Here is a 19,669-nt window from a genome sequence, read left to right on the forward strand (position 1 = left end):
CATTTTCAAGCTAACAGCGAAGTTTTTCACAAGAGTTTTAAATAACCGACCAAGCATTCCCATGTCAGCTATATGATATAGTCAACAGATCCTTAGGGTTCTGGGTTCTGACCTTATGAACCCAACTGTTGTTAATATTTATAATACTTTATTCCTTTTCCCCCTTCTCTGCAAGCACATAAAAATAAAAATAATTGTAAATGGAAATAATATTATATCTTCACATGGGGCATGAGCGAAAATATTGAAAGTTGTGAGAGATTTGTGCGCGGCAGCAGCTCAAAGCGATTAAAAATGGATTTAATATATCTGAATGGACTCTTATGGGTCACAAGACATAAGCCAACAAGCAACACAAAGCTGTCACAGCTCCCCCTCAACTGAACTCTGAACTCTCTGTCGCTCCCTCTCGCTCACCCTCTCTCTGTGTGTGTGCGTGTGTGAGTGTGTGTGTGTGTGCTCTAATTGGGGCTGGGAATAAAATAATTAAATTGCATTAAAAAATAAGTAAATATGCATATGAAAGGCGAGTTTCATCTGTGAGCCGCGAGGCGACAATGAAAACGCGCGGCTAATTAGCAAACTGACAGCGCGCACACAAAGCGGCAGAGGGACAGAGAGAGAGAGAGAGAGGGAGAGAGAGAGAGAGAGAGAGAGAAGCAGCAGCAGCTAGCGAGACTGAGAGCGGGCGAAGCTGGCTAGAGTGTGGGTGTAATATAAAGCATACGCACCGTTGGACAACCCAATGAATTATGCAAAATAGCTAACGTCACGGAGCTAAATGCTGTGGGTGGTTGGGAGGGGGAGGGGCAGGGGGGGGTTGAGCGGAAACACCAAAGGACCTGTGACACTGTGCGCTGCTTTTGTTATTAGATTTTTTAACATTTGACAAACCCAAGAGTCGCCCAACCACACCCCCCGCCACACATATGCGGGCCCGAGCAGCTAACCTGTTTGTTGGGGGAGTTAGGGATCGGGGAGGGGCGGAGTCTAAAGCCAGCCCTTGCCGCAGCTACTAATATGCCAGCTAATTTGTTATTCATGTGATTTAAGCGCGTCAAAGAAGATTAATGACTAAAGCAAACTAAACCAGACGACAAAAAAGAAAATACAACAATATTAAAAAAAACCAGCAAAAAAATGTGAAGGCAAATGAGAAGCGGCACAAAGCAAGGCGCTGGCCCAGGCCAAGGTACAATTCGATAAAGACCCAGCAGCAGATAACCAAACCGAGCACCAGGTCCCGAGTCAAGGTGGTTCTGGTCCAGGCCAAAAAAAAAAAGGTAAAGGAGCCCAGAACAAAGGCGAAAATGTCACGAGCGAGGGACTACAAAGCCAGAGCTAATTGATGGGCTGGGGCGGCGTGTGGGGCGGAGCGCAAAAGAGAGGGGTCGAAGCGGTGCCCTGTTTTGCATTTGCTGTGTGTGGTGTGTCATTTCAACATGCTAGACGGAAAGAGATAGAGAGAGAGTGTGTGAGAAAGAGGAGAGAGAGAGCGAGAGAGAGAGAGAGAGTGAGAGAGAGAGCGAGAGAGAGAGAGAGTTGAAAATAGTATAGAGAAAGAGAAAGAGAGAGATAGAAATAAAGAGAGAGGGAGAGAGAGAGAGAGACAGAGAGAGGGAAAAGAAGAGAGAGAATGCGAAGAGATTGATCAAGAGAGAAAAAGAGCAGGAGACAACACAAATATATTTTTGAAATGAACCTTTTTTTTTTAAAAATATAGCTCGGCTTTAATCAAGATTCAGCTGTTATTGGATCGCTCGAAAGTTTGGTTCCTAGTAAATCAGAATTATAATATTCTGATAAGTTCTAAAAACAAAACAGTTCTGTTCAAACTCGGTTTTCAATTTGTCCATTTCAAATCTTTTCGAAAAAAATTTGATATTTTAGAAAAATTTCGAAAGGAAATATCAAAAAATTAAATTTTTTCATTGATTGATTTTCTCATGATCTAGGAAGCTGGCCCAGATAAGCTTGATAATTTTCTATTCGCTTTTCTTTCAAATTTTCGTACAGCTCGGTACAGGAAAAAACAAGGATTTTCATGTTCGCCCGTTTGAGTACAGATTCTATATCTATGTAGCTCTGGATGTACACTTCCTTGTTTTGAGCACAATATGCAGTTGTTGCTTGTAGCGCAGCTCGCCCCTCCTCTCTCACCAATATGGGCGTGGCAGCAAGCCTCAGTTGTTATTATCTTTCGTTTAGGGAATTTTAAATTGAGTTTTGCTTGTGTTTATTAGCCCGACAATGTGGACCAAAGACGTATGAAAAATCAACAAGAGAGCGAGCGCGCACGAAATGCAACCCTGTTGGGCGATGTGTGTGTTTTGTAGCCGTTAGCTTTTGTCTGCCTACAAATTGCTTACTGCTGGGCAACCGAGCAGCTTGCAGCTCGCAGCTCGCAGCTCGCTTTGATGCGGTTGGGCGGCAAAGTTGTGAGTTGCTCCGCCGCAAATTAAAGTGCGCAAATGAAAAGTTGGAGTAAAATATATGTATATAGTGTACATAGTGTGTGTGTGTGTGTGTGTGTGTGTGTGGGGCAGCGGATGCCTGTGCCGTTGTTCTCACCGTTACGTTGCGTTGCCGTTGAAAAATAGCCTTTCAGCGGCAACTTTCCAATAAGAAAATGGCTAGGACTCTGTGCGGTTTGTGTGGAGCAACAGTTCAGAAATTGCAGCCTGCATTGAAGCTAAGCAAAACATTCTTGAAAAGCCGCTACCTGCCCCTTCCCCACACCCTCCCACAGCAGGGCTGCTTGAGAAAATGTGCGGTTTTTGCGGTTTACTTGAGAAATCTAATTAAACGAATAACAAAGCCAGCAGACAGCAGTCAGCAGTCGGGCAGTCAGGCAGGCATACAGCAGGACAATGCACACCCACAGTCCGCACACTCAGGCCCCGCCTGGAGTCTACACAACTCCCGCACCCTATTATTCTTAGCCTAAGCTAAAGCCATAACCGAACCAAAGGCAATGTCGAAAGTCAACCGAACTGACGGAATGCTAATAGGGCGCATGTACATTGCAAACGGGGGCGTGGCATCAAATGGACAAGCTGCGTCCAGGCGCCGCCTGGCTCCCAGGCGCATTTCTCGATAACAGCTAATAATATAAATATTAACAAATTTCTCTTGAAATTCTTGGCTAAGAAGAGAACAAAAATACACAGCTCAAGTGCTCGTCTCCTAGCTGCTAAGGCCGCATGGAACTCTGCTACATGACGCCCTTGAAGACATGTCCCCGGTTGTGTCTTGCATATAGAGCTTCCTCAAGCCATGTTCAGCTGTGCAGTGTCTTGAAGAGAGCTAAGAAGCACGCCATCTAAATTGCGCTCATGTCATGCAGATGGTCCTGTTGAGAAACAAAAGTTCGGTTTCTCTTCAGCGCTCTGGAAATAAAACTACTCATCAAGTGCAGTAATTTGGTCATCTGGCAACTCCATTTGCAATGCTCAAGCAAATCCAATTTGACCAAAGCATTGTTGCACGTGCTTTTAGTGATACTCGCTCTCTCGCTTTCTCTCTTGCTCCATCTCTTTCTCTCTCTCTCGATTCAGTTGAGACATATATCATTTGCACCAACTGGCACAGTCAAGAGCTCATGTTCGGGCGAGTGGGCAACTCTGGCAGTTAGGGGCAACATGCGACACTCGTTAAGCTACAGTTTGCAGCGCACGACCGCTAGGTGTCGCTTTATGGCATAGTAGTTCGACTTCGGCCTGACTCCTGGAATTTCATTTTCATTTCAAAGCGGGGGAGTTGTAAAAATGAAAATGGCGCAACAAAAACGCGAAATGAAGAATGACAACATCAAATTAGCTTCATAAAAATGTCGCTTCGTTCAGCTTGTGTGCGTGCATGTGTGTGTGGGTGGTTGGTTGTGAAACAAAACAGTTTATAAAAATGTGAGTACAAAATATTTTTATGATAAATGAGTGTAAACGAGCACGTGAAGCAACAGTCAGCGGCCATAGACATAAACGTGCTGCTGGCAACCGCATACGCACATGTCAAATCACACATACACACACACACACACGAAGACATGTGTCTGCCAGCAATTTTGGCGTCGACGTTGACATTGACGCCATTTCCGGCCGCCACAACCGAGACACGAACCAACAATGCCAGCAGCCAGAGCCAACGGCAGCAGCAGCAGCAACAGTTGTCCTTTGTCCTTGCCAGCATTGTGGCGACATGTGTCAAATGCGCGCACACACACACACACACACACACACACATACAGGCACAACCACCCCAAACGCAAATACGTTTAAACGGGAAATACATGCTTTAGAGTTTGAGATTTGATTTTAGTTGTACTCGAAATATTTCTAATAATTTATTAGAATTAAAAAAACGAATAGAGAATAGGAGGCAGATTACTGGCATGCTGATTGGGTTATTGAGTTGCCCTACAATGCTAAGCATATCCACTTAAAGGAAGCCTAGAAGCTAGCAAAGCGCTCAAGAAGCCAAAGCAACAACAAAGCTGCCCGCCTGCCCGCCTGCCTGGATGCCTGGCAATGGGGCGTGGCATGGCGTGCCAGGAGCGCGACATTTTCTATTGGTTTGGGCGTTGTTCTGTCGCGCACTTGTGCATCTCATTTTTCTAAGAGAATGGCACACACACGCACACGCACAAGGACAGCCGCAGCACAGTAAGGTTTATAAAAAGGACTTCCTCTTAGACGACGCTTTTAGCTAAATTGCGACAAAAGTGAGCAGCGGATGCGAAGCGGGCAGACAGAGAGAGAGCGCTCTTTGCTGGCGGGGCATCTGACATGCCAGCGACTAAAATAATAAAAGAACGTCAAAAGAAGCAGGCACATAAATAAACTGCCACCCCCCCGCCCCCTGTGTGTGTGTGTGTGTGTGTGATTAGGATAAATGTGCACGCGTCCAAATTGATGTGGCCTGCCTTTGTGTGCCTGCCTGTGCGCTGAAGGATAGGCTGAAGCCAAACCGGAAGCGGATATGCGCTGCAATTGTCATACGCCGTTGGCTTTTAGCTGCCACCAAAAATGAGACAGGGAGAGGGACAAAGCGAGAGAGGAAGAGCAAGGAATATGCCAAGTGCGCGCGAGTTGGGCATCTTCATAAAGCGTGTCCTTTGGCCGTGTGTTTGTCGTGTGCGTCGTTTACTTGTACATTTTTATTATTATATTTTCTTCCTCTTTTTTTTTTTCGAGCTACTCAAGCACACACAGACACAAACACACACACGCACACATGCACAGCATACGTAGCATCTGATGTTTGTCTAATTTGGCGCTACGTTATTATTAAGTGGCCTCGCACTCGATGTGACACAAAGTGTGGCACACACGAGCCCGAAATGTGGCATTTACTGGCTGAGAACCTGTCTCATATGACATTTCAATGAACCCACATGTGTACACATCTATATATATATATCTATGTGTGTGCGTGTGCATCTGTGTGTAAGTAGGTTACGAGATATTCACTTAAATGTATTAGATTGCATTCAAAGGAAAACTTCAATCGAAATATGAATTCAAGGCACAAGCACATTGATTTAGTTGAAGGCCTCAAAAGGCAAGCAAAATTTAAGAACTTTCTGGGAATGTCTATAAAAAAAATTATTAATTTAATAAATAACTATATTATTATTATTTTAATATATATTTTTATTTATTATATGCATATTATATATTTATTATTAATATAATTAATAATAAAATATACCCTTAACCTGTTGAAAATAGGTAAGCAAAAGGCAAAAGGACGCATCTGCGAGCCCATAAAGTGTATATATTCTTGATCACCATTAAAATACGCTTCGATCTCAGAGCCTATAAGATAAATAGACTTGAAATTTGGAACGTAGATCCTTCTAGTGCCCACGCTAGTCGATAACAGATAATCGATAACTTGCCCCTCTTCCAAACAATCGATACACATTCATTTCGAAATTCTGTCTCTAATCTCTCTAAGGTTTTAAAAGCTGGAGTCAGCGTATTTGACTTTAGGTTTGTAGAATATTACATATATATATATATCAAGTTTATATCTTCCCAGCCGCTTTTCTTCCCCGCAAATAACTTTGGCTAATATGGTCAACGCCTAAGATAATATTGTCTTCATCCGTCCATGTCCTTGCTTAGTTAATTTGTCCCTTGGCTAACTGTAATCACATTCATATACTGAACTAAAAACCAGCTCGGACTATGCTGGAAATTGCAAACATCATTATTATTATTTAGAGCTAATATTATGGGAACAATAATATGCGCTCGACTAGCCTTCAGGTATTTAAGGAATTCAATTTGAGTTAATTTGAGCCGAGCCCAAGATGAAATTAACTGATATTTGTTATAAATATTATACAGCATTGAAATTATTCATTCGGCAAATCAATCATGGAGGCGCCTCCACTGGCAGTGGGTGCATGCAATGATTGAATGCCGCACGTTGGATATGTGCCGTTTTCGGTTTTCGGGGCCAGTTTCAGTTTCCAGTTGCCTGCCACGCCCACTGCCAGCTGCTCCTTGTATGACAAAGCATCTGAGTATTTCCGTCTGTTTACAGTTAATTGCGGCTCAGCCGCAGTTAATCGCATGTTACGCATGCACAATGCCTGGCAGAGAGTGTCAGGTGGAGGAGTGGGCGTGGTAGTGGCGGTGCGGGCGGTGCGGGGATGGCAGTGCTGCTTGCCACTTGCCACTTGCCACTTGCCACTTGCCACTTGCCAGTAACTCCTTGGAGGCATATCAGTTACAGACAGTCAGCCGTTGCTCTGTCACGCCGTTTGTCTGTTTGCGGTTTCAATTGTCACTTGATGTGTTGTGATTATCTAATGTACATATGTGCTCGTGTGTGTGTGTGTGTGTGACCACGCCCACTTTGCCCGCTTTGATGCGGTAATTTGTGTAAATGCGCTTGTCAAATGCGCCAGATTATATTTGCTCATGTTTGACAGACATTTGATGGCAGGCGATCTGCGACTTGCTTCCTGCTCTTCCAAGCTAGCCAGCCGCATTGCGTATACGCCGCTTGGGCCAAGCGCTGGCCAATTACAATAACTTGGCTTAATGTGTTAAATTTGTGCGCTCACCTGCTGCCAGTTGCCAAAACAGCAGTAACAACAACAACAACAACAACAACAACAACAACAAGAGAAGTGTGTGCTTAGAAAGTTTTTCGACAAAAGTCAAACGAGCTTTAGAGCTCACCGGGCAGCAGGTGCGTTCGATGCTCGACAACGACAACTTTAACACTTGCCACACCGCTTGCCCCAGCACCAACCTACCCTCCCCATCCCACTTCCCACTTCCCAGCCCCCGAGAAGTGACGTTGCGTACAAATTTATAGCGCTTCTAAGTAATTGGGAGTTCTTGTGTTTTTTTTGTCTCGTCGTCTTTTTTGTGTCAATCGAACTGTTGCTGTGTCGCGCTCGGGCAAGCAGAGTTTAAACTTAAAGCTGGCTGCGCAATTGCCAATTGACCAAGCAGCTGTAATTTAAGCGCCGCGCTGGGCGGAGACAGTGCACTGGCACGCCCAGCGCCCTAGCATGTGCATATTTGCATAGCAACATGCCTCATATTCAACTAATTAGGCGAGTTTCGCAAATACATTTTCATTATTGTAATTTTACACTCCAGAGCAGTAGGAGAAGGAAAAAAAAAACTGCGCCAACGAACGACCGCAAAAAACTAGGCAACGCGCTGGCAAACTTCATGCAAAGCCCGAACCTGCCCCAGTCCCAGCCCCAGCCCCAAGCCGCACGCTACGCCCAGCATTAGTCAGGGGTAGCGCGTTGCAGCGGGCACTGACACATGTAGGCCGAGGCATTTGCATATGCATACGGAAAATCTGGAGGTAAAATGCAAAAGCTACCACAGCAGCAAAAGCAGCAAAAGCAGCAAGGCGAGTTTGTCGTGCGCGGAGAGGGGCAGACGTGAGAAATGCGAACGGCGAGGATGAGGCTCCGCTGTGGCTATGTCTGCTGGTTTGGCATTTAAAAAAAAATAAATAAAAAATAGTGAATGCTTCGTAACCCTATCAAAATTGAAATACGTCAAAATTCGAAATGTTAAAGAAACCTAACAAAAAAAAAAAAAATTAATTGCATGCAAGCGCTTTAAAGTGAAGCCAGAAAAAGTGTTTGTAGAGCAGACTGAAATGCTAAGCATATGGAATCAATTGAAGCTTGTTGGAGACCTGGTAGAATTATATTAGGGCGTAGAAAGAACTCTCTGAAGTTCAGCTCACGAACTAGCTCACTGCCTTTAGATTCGGATCGTGAACCAGTTCTTACACATACTTGAGCCCAGGCTTATATATTTTCACAATTCCAATGACTGAAACGCTGACTGCTATGTAATTCTGAATAGACCGCTAGACAATACATTAGTCAGATGTTATTATAAGGATAATTTACGCTCATTGAGTGAGCCGCTTGAAAGCTGACTGCTATGAAAGCGGAAAACAACCTCTCTACTCCGATTCTACTTCTTATCCGCTGCTAGTCTCTCGCTTGCTCATTGAGTTAGCCATTTAAAAGCTGACTGATATGCACGCGAGGTAATCTCTAGAAATTAATCTACTGAGAATCTGCTGCTGACTTCACTGAATCGCATTGTGTGAGCCATTTAAAAGCTGACTGCTATGAGCGAAATAAAGAGATCACTAGGCAATGAATTAACTGATATCGCATTACATCTTCTTAACTTCTGCTGTCTTCCCACTTGCTTTCATTGTGTGAGCCATTTAAAAGCTGAGTGCTATAAGCGCACAATGAATTGAAACTCCATTGCAACGATCATTTGACTGTTGCTGACTTCTCCCTTGCCCTCATTGAGTGAGCCGCTCGAAAGCTGGCTGCTATGTACGAAATGAAGTGATTGCTAGGCAATAAATTGACAGATATCATTAGAATGATCATTAGGCGCGCTCTTTTTTTTTAGATGCTGCTGTCTTCTCACTCGCTCTCATCAAGGGAGCCCTGGAGAATGTTGTCTATGGTCGGACTAGTCGAGCAATGGCCTCAACTCCAGTTCCTGTGCCTATCCCAGTCTCCCCCTCTGTCTCTCTCTCTCCCTCAATCTTCCTCTCTCTTTCATTGTCTAACCATCCACTTATTTGATATCGCTGTGCCGCACTTTCTCCCCATTTCTCTCTCTCGCTCTCCTTCGCTGTCTCTCTCCTTAAGCCTAAGCTCAAAACCATTAACACTTGTTTCTGTCGTTTTACATGAAAAGCGGAAGCGCTTTTGTTTCTGTGCAACAAACAAGTTTCTTTGGGCCCAGAGTCAGTTGCTGCCACTGCCACTGCCGCTGCCCCTGGCCTAGTCAAGCTACAGTCCGGGTCCGGAGCCAACCACCAAAACGCCCACTCACCTAGAAACGCGAACGTTGGCGGGGAGCGGGGCTCGGGTTGGTTTTGCGGCGTATGCAGGACTTTTATTTTTTGACATGGGTATCCGTATCCTAGATTCATTTGTAGCTTCGCCTGTTTGCAGCAGCAGGCGCTCGTTTATTTGCTTGTTTTTCACTTAGACGGACCACCCTGCCCAACAGCCAGCCCGCTCCGTGCCCCTCATATCCTGCCCGATTCCAAAAAAAGAAACCGCCAGCAGTGTTAAATACTTGTACTATGTACATTATAACTCGAGCGGCTGGCATGTCAGGCAGCTGGATGAGGGTGCCGCTTGCATGTTGGCCAGAAAACTTTTCCATTCTCTGTGCGGCAAACGGCAACGGCAACGGCAACGTCAACGTCAAGGCGTGGCTGTTGCCTACATTTCAGCCCACGGGCATAACTTTGCCATTTAAAGGTGTTCACATTGCTGGCTTTGCATACGAGTGCTCCACATGGCGACCAGACGGCGTTAAAATGGATAATCTTTTCTTTTTTCCAGACAGTTACGGCTGCGAATTCAATTTTAAATAATGTTAAATGGTATTTTTTTTTCTCTACATTTTCTCTTTGACATTAAATTAAGATTTAATATCGCAAATTCAATTTTGAATAATGTTGAATCGTATTTTTTTTTGTATATTAAATTAAGATTTAACATCACATTTCATAAGCAGGCACTCGCTGGGAAACTTTCTGAACTTTTTGCAAGCGGGTGAATATTTAGTTTTTTTCTGTTTCGGGTGCCGGTTGCTCCTGGCTTTTCATTTCACCATTCCCAGACTTAAATATTCCTCGATCTCTCTCTCTCTCTCTCGCACGCTCTCTCTCACTCTCTAGCTGAGTTCATCTCCCCCAGCGTTTTTATTTACCTTTACGAGCCTTAAATATTCCTCCGTCTCTCTCGCTTGCACTGTCCCTCTCTCTCTCACTCTCTCCCTGAGTTGATTCTCTCTTCCCTTCTCTGTCTTCTTCTCTTACTCTCTTTCCAACAGCTCATTTACACTTTATCGCTTGAATAAAGTTGCTCTCAGACTTTGCTTTTGCCTTTAAAAGCTTCAGATATTCCTCCATCTCTCTCTTACCCCCACTCTTCTTCTCTCTCTCGCTCTTTCCACCTCTCCTCTCCCTTCCTCTTTATCGCTTATATTTAAACTGCATTCCCATAAATTCGCTGTGTGAACTGAACTTTTTATAAAGTTGTTCTCAGCCTTAGCTTTTACCTTAACAAGCCTTAAATATTCCTCCATCTCTCCATCTCTGTTTAACTCATCTCTCTATCCTTTTAACTCTGCCTCCCTTGCTGAAATCTGAACTGAATTTCTATAAATTCACATTTTTTTTGATAAAGAATAGAAAAGTTTTACGAGTAGCCGCAAGTTCCCCTTTCTTTTCTGGCCATCAATCTATTTATCTCAGTGTCTCACCTCTAAAAAGGGAAACTCTCAAATTGTTGACTGTTAGACTTTCCGCTCTCGCTCCGTCTCTTACGATTTGCTTCCTTTCTCTTTTATTCGTTCCCTTTCTCTTACCTTTGCCTGATTCTCAAATGTTTCGTATATCTTTTGAAGCAACCCAAAAGTCTGGTTAAATATTATATATCACTTCTCTCTCTCACTCTGCCTTCCTCTGTCTTTCTCTGCCTCTCTCTCTCTCTCTCTCTCTCCCGCTTTTTGTACTTTTCAAAAGTCTTAAGTTGCATAAATATGCTCATCTCTGGCCCTGACGCGCTTATGCGTGAATTCTGTGATGCTTTATCATGCATACATGAACTGCCACGCCCCCAAAAAAAAAAAAAAATGAATGAGCATTCATGTGGTACGTGATTCAATGAGACTAACTGCATTGGCATCTACACAGTCTGAATCCTTTCGAGCAGCGCTGCGAATGTTCTATAGGTGTTTCGCAAGTTTCTTCAACAAAATTAATTTATAAATTTATCATAAAGTCGAGACCAAAAATCCAATGCAAGCACACACATCGTTACACACACACACACAAACGCATATGTATATATGTATGTATATCGAGAATGAATCGAAGACATCGAAGAATTTTGAGTTGGGCAAAGTCATCGACGCTGACGATGCTGGACCAGGATAATATGTGGATGAGGTTGAGGATGAAGCTGAGGATCTGGAAGAGGATGTGGATGATGATGACTGCGCTTGCATAAACGAGTTTGGCCTTAAGTGTGTGTGCGTGTGTGTGTCTGTTTCTTTGGTAGTTTCGAATCAATGCGTGAGCCGCATTTTCAATGGGCTCGTCCATCCGCATCCTCCACACTCACCTTGTGCTCATCGAGCCTCGCATTTAAGTTATTTATGCAGACTCGCACATACAAAGCATGCAAAGATTCCAGCAGCAGCAGGAGCAGGAGCAGCAGCTCGACTGGGCGCCCAGCCAGCGGCAGAGATGGGAGCTGGTAGAGTCGTCTAGAGCATCTGCCCCCGGGCTGCATACAATTAGCTGCAACTGTAATTAAAGCAATTGTACCATAAATCTTTTGCCAATTTAATGGCAAATGCTCCGCTCACACCAGATGGGCTGCGGCCCACCCGAGGCGTATGTGCCAAGTAATTGTTGCCAAAAAAGAGACAAAAAAAAAAAATTAAATAAAATAAAACCAAATTAATATAAATTTAATAGTTGGCTGGCATTTATGGCCCACACAGGAAGGAGCAGGAAAAGCGAAAGACTCGGATGGTTAAGAAAAGTCATTAAATGCAACCACAAACGACCCGAAAAAATGATGCGTCGTGCTATACCCTGCATTCCATGCCAGGGCTGCCAACCGGCTTCCAACTAGTTGATCTAACAAAAATCTAAAATCATTTTTTTAATTGGAAGATATTGTTAAACAATTTGTGCGTTGTTCAACACTGCGCATACTTAAAACAAGAATTAACTAATATCGATCCAAAAAAAATTTGACAACAATTTTATGTAAATTCTAACAAAGACCTTTGAAAATATCAGTGAAGCCTTTAAAACAGTTTTCCTCAATTTTCCCAATTTAATTTATATTAAATAAGGTTGCTCTATTCAAAATTTTTTGAAATGTGAAAACCAATGCTCGAATCAATAGCTGGACTCATAGGTTAGGAAGAAAGGGTCCATGAAGCGAACCTTAAGCTAAGGCATTCGGTTTGAACCATAAACCAATTCTACGATTGGGATATATATATATTATTATTAATAATAAATTGTTTTCAAAACCCGTCTAGTCTATCGCACATCTCTTCGCCTCGTTGCTAAATTGAGATAAAATATCTTAAAATAAGATTAAGTAATTATAATTAAAATTCTTCTAGTAGGAATATCTTAATGCTAATTCAATTTCAATTTTCGATTAAAACAAATTGAATAGACTCAAAGATTTCTAAATTTATTGAAAAAAAGAAATTGTATTCTTAAGTTAAGATAAATAACTATCATAAATATTGCACTTCTTATAAGCAATAATTGAATTATTGTAGAATAATATTTTGACCAAGTGAAGTACTCTATAAATTGTTAGCTATATTTTTGATTTCAATATAAAAAAACTTCTACAAACTTATTAATATATACTAACAATATTTAAACATATTATTTACACAAGCATTTAAATGTCCAACTGCCAGCGAATATGCCCCATGCAGTTGGCAAAAAATAATTAAAAAATAAAAAATGAAATCCATTTAGTCGGCACTCATGAAGCGGCCACACTTGGCCGCCATTCAAAAGCAATTGAAATTCCAAATTAATAACCGCAGCCAGCCGACTGAAGCTGGCGAGGCAGCAGGCCAAGCGGCAAGCGCTGGCACGGAGTGGGCCTGGAGAAAACAATCAGCAGGCACATACATAAGGACAGCAGCATATGTCTAGAGTGTCTATTATAGACTGTTTGATACTGTGCCAACATCGGGGCCAGCTTCGAGTGATAGAAATGTCGGGAGCGAAGCCCAAGACAAGCGGCAAGTCCAAGTCCAAGCTGAAGCGTACTTCGCCACGTTTGTATGACCCAAGTGACTTGCCTTCGTTTATGCAGCCGCAGAAGCTGCCATGGAATGTGACGGACGAGCAGCGACATCGTCGTCCCAAGTCGGAGATTGTGCGGGAGCTGCTACGATTGCGCTCCCTGCCAGTGCGCTCCGACGATGACGAGGAGGAGCCGGATCCTGCAGCAGCAGCAGCGGCAGCAGCACAGCCCATACGCACGCTGGAACAGCTGGATGCACTGCGTCTGACGCGCCATCGCATCGAGCAGCTGCTGCACAGCACCACATTCGAGCAGGCGGTGCGCAGCTGCTTTGTGCGGCTGAACATCAACGCGATCAATGTGCTGCCCGAGTATCGCATTGCCGAGATAATGGACATCACGGAACTGCCGGAGGGCTACTATGTGGGCAAAACGCCCACCAATATTGCGCTCCAGCTGCGCTACGAGGATCTCGTGATGAAGCACGAGCTCAACGACATCTCCAACATGGCGTTCACGCGCGAGGAGTTCGACTTCTGGCACGATAACTGCATCTGCCAGGGCATCGAATGGCCCACCACGGAGCTAATCTCAAGCAAGAAGATCGAAATCTACAATGCGCTCAACAGCGAGGGCAAAATCACATCCTTGCTGAAGCAGAACGGGTTGCTGCCACTCTCGATGCCGATGCGTCCAGTGCCCAAGGGCGGGCTCCTAGAGCGTGTGGGCGGTGTCTATCCATGGAAGTTGCAGCGTCCGCCGCCGCCGCCGCCACCGCCACCGCCACCGCCCCTACCAGCACCACCAAATCCTGAACTGGATGCTGCAGCTAGCAGCGAAGGATCTGGCGAACCGACAAAGCCAGAGCCCGGCTCGGAGGAGGAGCTGGAGGCACCGCGCTCAGAGCCAATGATACCCAGCGCTTAGCCTCTTGGGCGAATCGATGGAAGTTCCTGTTTGCGCCGCTAAATTCGGAAATAAGTATATTGTTTTAGTTTTGGTTCAACAAATTTATTAAGTTGCAGCTGTAGAATACAAAAATAAAAGTCTCACAAATCAGATCAATCGAAAGTCTGATCAAACAAGTGTGGAAGAGGGAATAAATATAAAATGCCATGCAAAATCATTTTAGAATTCAAATGATCCACATACAATTTAAGTTGATATGTATATTAAGCTATACCGATTGATTGATTGACCGACTGGTGGATGCCCAATCTTCCACATCAACTCTTAATAAAGCTGAATTTTTTACACGCAAATACGCGGGGTATTGAATATTTCCACTCTTATCTGTGAAAAATTGGGGGAAAACGTTTTCTGAATCTTTTTTAAAACTAAGTAAAATTTTCACCTACTTTCGAGAGTGCATGCCAGGGGCAAAAAATGGACGGGCAACTGTCAAATATTTATAAAAATGATCAAATAAAATGTTATTCGAAACGTCATCCACTGACTGCGGCAAATCCACTTCGGTGAATACAAATGACGGCCCAAGGTGAATTTGAAAAGGAAATAACTTCGCATAAAGCCCGGCAGTGATGTTGAGTATTTTCCTACTTAGTTTTGTAAACGCACAGCATTTTGAAGCAATCATAGAAGTCGGCGAACAGGCACACACTTTTCGTGCACGTACGCAGTTCTGTTTAATTTCTCAGTTCAGTTCGATCGTAGCTCTAACAAGCAACGAGTTTAAAAATTTATATATATTTTTTTTACTTTTACCAAAAATAAAAGTCGAACTTTTGGAAAACCCCAGAGATAATTCTGGTACATTTATACAATAATATACTTATATATATATATATATATATATATATACATATGTAGATATATATATATATATTGGATTTCAAAGTTTGTCTTTGGTAAGTGCCTCAAGCAGTTTCGACTTTAGGCGTATCTGGCTAACATATGATTTCTAAATATCTTTTTTCATTCTCAGTTTAATTTGGTTAAAGAGAAGTTGCCAATCGATATGACGGATGAGGAGAATCGCACGCAAGTGGTACGCCTGTTGGGCGATATGATGAACGCCCACTCGGACGTGGTGCGGCAATCCACCGAGGAGCTGACTAGCCTCTACACGGATCCAGACAGCACGGTTCAGGTGTGCATGGTGCTCGGCAATGTTGGCAAGCTGCCGGCAATGCGCAAATGTGCCGGGCACATACTCAAGAATCGGCTGGCCCAGCCGGACGTCTGGAAGAACCTGCTGCCCAACCAGCAGAAGGAGGCCCAGGATGTGCTACTCTGCGCTTTCAAAAGTATGACCATGAACGATGATGAAAACCTGCAGCTGACGGTTGTGCGTAATGTTGGACTCGTAATGGGCCTGCTGCTGGATGCTGAGAATGCTGAGGCTGCGGCCTGGAACGATCTCATCATCGATCATGTGGAGGAGCTGTGCGTATCCAATGAAAAACTTAGCCAGCTGCTGGGCGCCATTTGCTTCAAGTTGCTCGTGAAGACATCGCCGAATATGTTCGAGAAATATTTGGTTCGTGCCAAGAACATATTCGTCCGCACTCTGGAACTGGCCAAAGAGCAGGGCGAGTTGGCCACACCGGCCACGGAACACTTGCTGTCTGGCTGGCACATGGCCATACCGCTGTTCCGCAGGCGTTCCAATGACCACGAAGAGCTGGCCGCCACATTGCCTCTGATCATGCAGATGACGCATGCCTTTGCCTATCAGCCGAATCCGAAACGCAGCTGTCGAGGATTCGATGTGCTCGAAAAGCTGAACAAGCACTTGCCGGAGCTGATGTGGCCGCATCTCAAGCTGGTGCTCGATGAGCTCTTTCTGCTGGCGAGCGACACAAATCTGAGTGATGAAATCCGTGTCCAGGCCATAATGGCCTTGAGGAACTGTGTGCGCAGCAAGCGGCGTCACATTATTCGCCTGAAAATGATGGACAAGCTGCTGATGACCCTCTATCGCCTTATGGCCATCAAGCCGGCTCTGGATGCGGATGGCGAGGAGCTGTACCTGGGCGACACGGAGGAGTCGCAGTCGCCGCTATCCGAGGCCGCCCAAACGGTGCTCTATATTGCCGCCGAATCGGACACTAATCGCGTTGCGGTGCGTGTCCTGCGCCTGATGCAGCCGCAGCTAGAGCAACAGCGGTCGGCGGTGCACCGTGTGGCCGCCCAGGTGTTTCTAGCTCTGATGGCCAAGGGATTTACAGACCTGCTGGCCGATGCCCCATTACGCAGCTTTATTTCTGCCGTCGAGACGGGCATTCATGATGTGGAGCCAATGGTGCGCAGGTCCGCGCATTTCGCGCTCGCCATTATGGCCGAGAATCTGCAGCCGGAGATTACCGTAATGGCGCCCCAAGTGCTGCCCCTGTTTTGTGAATTCTTTGATCAGATGACGCCAGAGCAGCGGTTGGCCGACCGCGAGACGGAGGCACAATCACGCATGTTCTGCACACTGGAAATTTATTGTGAGAGCCTTAAGCGGGAGGCGCTGCAGCCGCATCTGGTCGACCTAATGAAGCGGCTAATGGATGCTATGCAGCCGGAAAACAATTCCATTTCGCTGCGCCAACTGGCGTTGAGTGCCGTCGCCTCTTTGGCCAAAATATCAAAGGATTTATTTAGGCCGCACTTTGATGAGGTGCTGGCCATAACGTTGCCGCTGGTTAGGGAGACGCCCCCGGAGGAACGAATGCTGCTACGAACTCAAGCTATACAGGTTAGATTATTAATTAGCGCCCTTCAATGCGATTTTCTGATCATCCTTCCACTTACATCGCCCCTCTATGCGAATCTCATAGCCTCAATTAAGGCTCAGAAGGTTCTCTTACTCAGATGTTCACTCTCTTACAATTAAAAACCTTATTGCAGGTGGTCAACATGCTGAGCAACGTTGATTCTGAGAAATTCGCTGTGCATGCTCCGATGCTGATGGACAGCTATTTGGAGATGATGCAGCACATGACTATTGCGCAGGTCTTCACGTTCGAGATGCTCGCGATGTTGTCCAACTATGTGCCGGAACAGATTAAACTGAATTTCGGATTTCTTATAATTGGAATTTTGAGTGCAATCAAGGACGGCAAGGATAGCGATGACGACAAGGACGAAGACGGACTCGATACCGAGACTGATGCCGATGCCGATGCCGATGCAAGCGTCTGTGCCGAAGAGGACAGCATTGGCGACGGACACGGCGATCAGACGGAAGAGGGCAACACTCGAAGCATCACCAGCACCGACAGCTTAACCAATACGGCCGCACCCGATGAGGCGCTATTGTGCCTCAAGACATTGGCCGTCAACATGCCGGATACGGTAATGCCCTATATATCGGAGGCGACACGCTGTGTCTCCCCGTACACGGATTCGCAGAACGAGCTGGGCAAACGGGCTGCATTCGAGGTGCTGACAGAATTTGCCATTCTTCTCTACCGCAAGGACGACAAGGATGAGGCCAAGCGCCAGTTGAACGAACTAATGCCGGATTTGGTTGACTTTGTGGAAACGGCCAAGGAGACGGCCAATGTTGTTGGTGCCATGAACTGCATCACAAAGTTCCTCAAACTGTTTGGGTCCGAGGCTCTGGAAGGTGAGGGATTTGCCGATCTGATCATAAATATTGTGCGCAAGACCCTGCGCCGCAAGCTCAACTGTCAGTTCGATATTGGCCAGGACACGAAAATGTCCATACTGCAACAGTGGAGCCAGGCCATGCATTCCGAGATCGAGGTAATGGAGGCCGCCGGCGAGATGCTGCCCGTCTTTGGCCAATCGATGCGTCGGCGACAATTTGCCGGCCATTTTCACAGCATTAGCAATCGCTTCCTGAAGAGCCTGCGCCAGTGCAAGCCCACTGGCCAGATCACGCCGCATCTGTACTTTCTCTACAATCTCGTCTATCGCTGCATGGAGCCGCTGGGCGTCATCGCCGAGCAGTACTACGATGTGCTCTGCTATAGCGTCGTCGACTGCATGATGGACGACAAGCCGCATGTGCTTCAGTTTGCCATCAACTTGATCAACTGGATGCTCACGCATGCCCATGACAAAGAGAACCTGGATACCATCATCATGGCCACCTCACAGGTGTTTATCGATGCCCTCAATGCCAACTCGCCACTGGCCAACGAGAAGCGGGAGCAGGTTGCCGCAATTCTGGCGCGCATGATCATGAACTGCGCGTCCCTGTCCACCGAAGAGATTCTGACTTTAATCTACGGCAATCTTCCGTTTTGCCACAACTTCGATGCCTATGTCCAAGTGGTGCCTGCTCTGCGCCAACTCTACCAGCAGAAACCAGCTGTGCTGGAACCACATCTCAGCCAGACTCTGCAAGTGCTGCTCGAATCGCTCGGGAAGCATCAGCTGCCCAATGAGGTCACGCGTCAGACTGCCATCGAGCTGCTGGGTCTCATCAAGGTCGACCAGAAGTCACTTTACGATGATGTCAGCCAACAGTTTCCTGGGGCTAGTGCTTTGATCGTTTAAAAAAAAAGTATTGTGTATTTTCTAACACTGGAAAATACTAAAGAGTATAAAAAATACGAAAATGCAGTATATCTGTAGGTATTCCATTGAGAGCTGTGAAAAGAACCTGAAAAAAAAGGAATTGTAATTCAGGACGGGGTAACGGAAATTAAATAGGTTAGGCCAATTAATTACAACACGGGATCTCAATCAGTACGAACGTAGAAACACTCTACAAAATTCTGGTGCACTTACTATCGGTAAATAAAATCAAAATTTCAGTACCTGAGCAAGTTTTACTGCTGTTTGTCGTTATGAATAATCTGATTTTTAAGCATTGATAAAAAACGGTATTTCAGGTTTAATATTATATTCATTTCCTGGAAATGGGGCGAGTTATCGATTTGAAAGAACCCTAATCTGGCATGGGAACTCCGTTTTTTTGAGCGTATTTTGTGGGTAGACTGTCAAATACTCTTTTATATTTCACTTTCAAGATGCCTTCGCTCGTGTCTTCCAATATTTGGATGTCATTAAGGCCTCGAAACTTTCAGAAAGATCTGTTAATAAAAACCAGAGTTAATCAAGAGTGCGCTTCCCATAGTGTGGGGTTAGGTGCGCAGCAAGTGGCGGGTGGTTTTTTTATGATGTATAAAATGAAAACAGCTAGAAAGATTAAAACGGCAGCTCAGCGTGGATTTAGGGTGTCTACTAGTCGACTCGAGCACTCTTACTTTCCTCCTATTGAGTGTTTTTACAAGTATTTTAGCTGAAGGGATTTAGAACGAGATCAACCTTTTATACGCGCTGTCAATGCTCTAGCTCTGCAGAATATATTATATAGTTAGATGTATTTACTCGGCAATCGAT

The 19,669-nt window shown here is 45.0% G+C and overlaps 2 protein-coding genes across 2 annotated transcripts; both read left to right on the plus strand.

Moving 5' to 3' along the window:
- The first annotated feature begins 13,207 nt into the window (after window positions 1–13,207).
- Window positions 13,208–14,410, plus strand: LOC135441135 (RNA polymerase-associated protein RTF1 homolog). Its single transcript, XM_064700616.1, has one exon. The coding sequence runs from the start codon at window positions 13,244–13,246 to the stop codon at window positions 14,270–14,272; it is 1,029 nt and encodes a 342-aa protein (XP_064556686.1). The 5' UTR covers window positions 13,208–13,243; the 3' UTR covers window positions 14,273–14,410.
- Window positions 14,411–15,083: 673 nt separating this feature from the next.
- LOC135441157 (importin-4-like) lies at window positions 15,084–19,083 on the plus strand. The gene is made up of 3 exons (XM_064700653.1): window positions 15,084–15,213; window positions 15,291–17,048; window positions 17,201–19,083. The coding sequence occupies exons 2-3, from the start codon at window positions 15,324–15,326 to the stop codon at window positions 18,818–18,820; spliced, it is 3,345 nt and encodes a 1,114-aa protein (XP_064556723.1). The 5' UTR covers window positions 15,084–15,213; window positions 15,291–15,323; the 3' UTR covers window positions 18,821–19,083.
- Window positions 19,084–19,669: the final 586 nt, after the last annotated feature.

This window comes from Drosophila montana, unplaced genomic scaffold (assembly GCF_035044405.1).
Source record: "Drosophila montana isolate Dmon_TW-CO22-7 unplaced genomic scaffold, ASM3504440v1 contig_1853_1, whole genome shotgun sequence".
Lineage (NCBI taxonomy): Eukaryota > Metazoa > Arthropoda > Insecta > Diptera > Drosophilidae > Drosophila > Drosophila montana.